The 5,344-nt window shown below is 38.5% G+C and overlaps 1 protein-coding gene across 1 annotated transcript; it reads right to left on the bottom strand.

The window, feature by feature from the left end:
* Positions 1-1,595: 1,595 nt before the first annotated feature.
* On the bottom strand, positions 1,596-4,045 carry LOC148024389 (protein DMR6-LIKE OXYGENASE 2-like). The gene is made up of 4 exons (XM_087694041.1): positions 3,725-4,045; positions 3,051-3,274; positions 1,994-2,321; positions 1,596-1,889 (listed from the first exon to the last, which is right to left on the bottom strand). Exons 1-4 carry the CDS (start codon positions 3,983-3,985, stop codon positions 1,626-1,628), a joined length of 1,077 nt encoding a protein of 358 aa, XP_087550167.1. The 5' UTR covers positions 3,986-4,045; the 3' UTR covers positions 1,596-1,625.
* Positions 4,046-5,344: the final 1,299 nt, after the last annotated feature.

The raw sequence follows: 5,344 nt of genomic DNA, 5'->3' as shown, positions 1-5,344 counted from the left end.
GTGAGTCTAGAATCTCATGTCCTTGGGTGCGTGTGGCCGTTGTTTTCAATTTTGTATGACACTCTTGTGCCTCATCTTGGTAACAAAGAAAGGCCTTCTCTCTTCGATACTTGTAATCATATTCCGTCCACAAAATATCTCCATTCTTCATTTTGTTTCATGTTGCCCCCCATCGATGTGCCCTTTGCTACACTCTCAATCAAATAATTCATGTCTCCAATCCCCGTAAAACAATTTGGATTAAATACAACTGATGCAGCAGCAACAGAGCATTCATAAAATTCCCAAACCTACCACACTTGTGGGCAATTGCACTTGTAGGAGTTGTATTACAATCTCACTTTACCCCTATCTCCCCACATGACCTAAAGAAAGTGTTTATGCATATCTCACCATTGAACGTGTTAATATTATAAATAATTAAACAATCCCTCCAAGGCCTTAGCCACTATTGCAAGTGAAAAAACAACTTGTTGAAAGGTTGGATATTAAAATGCAAGCAATTATGATGACCTTTAATGATCTCCATAAGATATACAACTCATTTTTTCAAACTTTGATTTGATGCATAGTCATCAATAGTATCACTATAGGTACACCAAAAATTTTCTAAATTGACCTAGCTAAGGTATTTTTTGCTTCACAACCTATCATAACTATTACACGATATGGAAGAATAATTTTCCCTAACTCTAGATTTTAGACCCAAAATACTAGTTCTCTCATTAAAAAGCTACCATGTTTTAAACCTATGAGCATGGCATTATCCCTTTCTAAAGGTGTATTTCTCTTATTCTTTTTGAAAAAGAAAAGCTTTTGAGTTAACACATAAGTAAAATCCACAATGTTGTAAAGAAATCCTTGTATTTCTAGAATTTACATACTCATATATTTTGGTTGCATTTAGTAAACTCTCCAACAAATGTTGCTTAAAATAAAGAGAAATATGACTTGTCCCACTAATTTTCAATCTTTATTTATTTTTTAGAATTCTATAGGCAACATATTATTCAACTAGAAAGTGTTGTCCATAATTCATTTGATTTACAATTATATTGCAATGAAAAATGTGAAGATAAATTTCTAATTTCTATATTGCAAGACTCATCAAAACATTTAATTAATTTGTGAACTTAATCACATTCTACGGTTTTTTTTTCACAAGTTTCATGATAAGCTATCACCATATCTATGTGCACAATTCTTTAACAATTCTGCTAGATGTAGACATTTATGATTGGAATTCTATTTGCACAAATATAACTACCTCAATTTAATTTCCAATACTCTTTATGCTCAAATATAACTCGTCAATTAGGCCTCCAATGCTCGCTTAATCACTTTAGAAGATTATCTAATTTCCTTTTAGAAGTCTTTACTTAGGCATCTCAAACAATGGGTTAATTTCGAGTTTATATTCCATGTACTTGTAATCAATACTCACATTAAAACAATGCACAAGTTTCTTTAAAACCTAACCACTTGAGAGAAGTTGTAAAATGAAATTGAGAATATCCATAGATTAATGCCATTATAATGGCTATACATGTGATATTAAACTTAAATCTCACAAAAAATATTGTGACAATAAGATTCTAGTTACCATGGTCTTTGTAATAGATTCCCTAGACAGGAGCTTTGTAAGAGCCTCCAGCTATGTTCAAAGTAGTTTTATGAAGGGGTAGTTTCTTGACATAGTAATTTCTAATATATTCAGCATATTCTAACTCTTTATATATAGGAGGATTATTTTCATCAACTAGAGCTTTGAGAGGTCCTATCTTGGCATCTTCATATGGTCCAAAGAGAGCTGCTAAGGAGATTCTTGCTTTGTCCTTTTGCACCACCACTCGATGTTCCACGCTCTTATACTTTCCATTAGTTAAGATCTGTAGTAAGGAATAACTCTAAGATTAAGAAAAGTAGTTGATTGTATTATGCAAGACTTACTGAGTGACATGCATTTGATAACTTGCAATAGCTTAAGGCATACCTCAATTTGGTCTCCCACATTGACAATGATAGAGTTAGGTGTTGGTTGTACAAGAATCCACTTGTCATCTTTTCTTACTTGGAGCCCTGCTACATCATCTTGCAAGAGCAAGGTAATGCCATTAAGATTAGAATGTGCACTCTGTCCAAAGACTAAGCCAGGTTTAGGGCAAGGTGGATAGAAATTGACAACCAAGACCAAACGCTCCACCAATCCAGGGACACATGATTCAATGTACTCTTGGCTAAATCCCAAGCTTTGAAAGATTGCTTGTCTAATGACGAGTGCGAGCTTATCAAGGTTGATTTGGTAATCTAACATCTCTTCTCTTCAAAACCACCAAGTGTCAATGAGAAGTATGTGGCACACTTTTGATCGTTCTTGAAAGCAATCAACAATGTTCTTGGATACTTATAGGTAGCTTTGCAAATTACCCTCTTAACATTTCCATCGTCTTATTAAAGTAGAGACATTTGAGTGTGTTTTGCAATTGCAAATTTCCAAATCTAAAGGCGGTGAGAACATTTTTCACCTAGAGGAAGCACAAAGTTGTGAATGTTTCAAAACCCCTTAGGATGCATCTTAGATTTCAATATTGCCTCTTGAAAAGAGTGGTTCTCCTTGAGGTGTTCCAAAAAGTTAAGTTGACCGTAGCTTTAATTAAAATGTTGCACTTTTCAAGATGGGCTCTTCCAAACAAATGGCTATTCTAGAGGTGTAGCAAAAGGTTGAGTAGATGCACACTAGATTAAATTTTGAGATTTGGGATTCCTCTCCTTTAAGAGTTATGCATTGGTGTGTCACATGATGGGTAGTTACATGTTGGGAGAATGGTGGAACCACACTTTATAGGTATCCTCATCTCACGTTTGGCCGTAAAACTATGGTGCCTTGCAGGCGTATTATCAAAATATTTTGTACTTTGTTGTTGCAACTTGTCACCTATTTGTACTTTAATCCGAGAAATTACTTGCGCAGGGTATCATTTCAAACAACGAAAAATTAGGGAAAGGGGTGATTATGCAACAATAATATTAAGTGATTGTAGTTTGATTACCTTAGAATCTCAGGCGCACCCTCTTGAAACCCATTGCACACTCCTGGGCGACGACGGATTACCAAGGCATCTTTCCAATCACGGGTGGCTCCAGTCCCGGTTGCGATGGTGACGGCACTGTCGGCACTACCGAACGGTATTTTTAGCTTTTCGGATGAGGGCAAGTCATTGAATCTGTTAACGGCCTTCAAAACGGAGGTGAGATCTATTCCCGGGTTCACCACCTGCGGCAATGTTACGCAGGAGACGTGACAGAATAGTGAGATATGAATTATTGATGTCCTTTACCAGGCCAAATGGATCGAGCCAAGCCAAATCAGAAGGGCTTATATTTTATAGTGATGGGTCGATTACATACGTATTGACAATCGTCAGCAGACGACAGGGAATATGGTTAGGGGATATATGTATGTATGTAGATGACATCCGCGCACACATGCAACAGCAGCATTAGCTAATCCGAGGTGGTTGAAACTATGATGACTGCATGCGGTGATGCTGATATATATTGGTACTGATAGGTGACATATAGGTGCAGCGGCAGGGAGGGTTAGATTGCACATATATGCAAAGATTGTGACGGCAATATATAGTCAGGTTTATATATAACGGTGCAAAGATGCGGGACACACTATGATATCGTTGAATGAGTAAGCATAAATGAATGTATCAACCTTGAAGAAGCCCCAATCGAGGCAGGCCTGCCCGACCTGGCGGACGAGGTCCTGCCAGGTCTCAGAGTCGTCCATGATGGCATCCGGGTGGATGCCTCGGAAGTCAATGGCGGGGATGGCCAGTGTCTCGTCCAGCGCCTGCTGCACGCCTTTATTTATGGTATCGACGTTACTCACACAGTCAAGGTCGTCGAGGAGGGGCCTCTCCCGGACGGGCCTCACGTAGTGCGACGGCACGCTCGCGATGCCCTCCCTCACCATCTCCCCCACGGTTTTCGATTGCTCCTGGCTGCTGCCGATCACAAGTGTCGGGCCGCTCGCCATTGGCCACGAATGTGAGCCATATTATAGGAAAGTTCCCCCCCTCTCTCTCTCTCTCTCTCTCTTTCTCTCTCTCCCCCCCCACCGCTTGCAAGGATAGCGTGGGTCTGGCTCCATTGAAGGAGAGCCAATTGAGCTAGCCTCGTCCCAGGTGGCACGAATCGTCGGGACTCGGGCCAAAAGAGTGCCGCTGCCCTTACAGTCTAAGTCGCTAGTGTAAGTGCTTAGTGAAGTGAGCCAAATCCATTAACATGAGTTTTGTAATTTGCAACAAAAGTAGATTAAGTATTATATTTGAAATCACATGTACATTTGATACCAGAATTGGATGGGATTTTATCGATATTATTAGATAATATAACAGAAAGTTTGGAAACAAGTTTCAAGTGAAATCCATTATCTACAAACATTGAATTTTCACAATGCATGGTTCGATATAAAAGTTTTTTTCATGAAAGCTTCGACTTGATTAAAAAGAATTTGAGATTGTTTTGATTAGAAGCACTAAAAGTTTTCGGTTTTCTATGAATCTAGTCTCAAAGGTGGACATAGAAATATACACTTTCGGGCTTATTTCGGCCCCTTCTATTTTCCTTCAACTACTACGTCGTATTGGTCATATTCCTTGAAAGCAATTCTTCCTAATCTTTATTGTCAAGGAGAAGTTGGATTTTTATATAGAGGGTCCAATTAATTGCCATAAAAGTGCTTTTCTATCACAAGACTAGTGTTAATTTAGAGAATCGCCACCTCTCTCTAGAAGGGACAATGAGGCATGTGGTAGAAATCTACATCATGCATCCACTATCAAGTCGTACACCATATTTGAATCGCTGATTTTAACCTTATTGTCCATGAAGACCAATCTATGAAACCACTTCAATCCAAACTAGGTTCCACCCTAAAATTGGGGCTACAAAAATCCAATGTCTGAGAAGGATAACTGATGCCTAACTAGATCGTTGAGCTTTTTGCAACCATGTAAGGCTGAATATCACAACCCTATCATATAGCAATGTAATGTCTAGGCCACCTAGTGATTTCTTACCAATCAATTGATAAGGCCATTGCTAAGAACACCATGTATGATAGTAATAGTTGTTTAGGAATCACCACCTTACAAGGGGCACCAGCAACAACACTAGTAAAAAGTTCTTTACGGAGAAAAAGACACCCTTAAGAAACCACTAATACACAAGCTAAAAGAGGTATTAATGAAAAGACCTTTGATCATCCTACACAAAATTGAGCCTAAGCCCTACTAAGGTAAGAATTATGGACTTCCACTGTACTCTATTA

The sequence above is a fragment of the Lygodium microphyllum genome, chromosome 15 (genome assembly GCF_053477565.2).
Source record: "Lygodium microphyllum isolate KBCC chromosome 15, Lygodium_microphyllum_v1.1.10, whole genome shotgun sequence".
Lineage (NCBI taxonomy): Eukaryota > Viridiplantae > Streptophyta > Polypodiopsida > Schizaeales > Lygodiaceae > Lygodium > Lygodium microphyllum.
Note: the sequence above shows the minus strand (reverse complement) of the source record. Positions and strands in the feature narration are given on the sequence as shown.

What these genes read in the sequence shown, in the direction of transcription:
- LOC148024389 (XM_087694041.1), bottom strand. Translation starts at nt 3,985, where the DNA reads ATGGTGAGGGAGGGCATCGCGAGCGTGCCGTCGCACTACGTGAGGCCC. An exon ending in GGTGCGCCTGAGATTCTAAG is followed by an intron (nt 2,322 to 3,050) that starts GTAATCAAACTA and finishes GTGGTTTTGAAG; the next exon opens with AGAAGAGATGTTAGATTACC. An exon ending in ATGTGGGAGACCAAATTGAG is followed by an intron (nt 1,890 to 1,993) that starts GTATGCCTTAAG and finishes TCCTTACTACAG; the next exon opens with ATCTTAACTAATGGAAAGTA.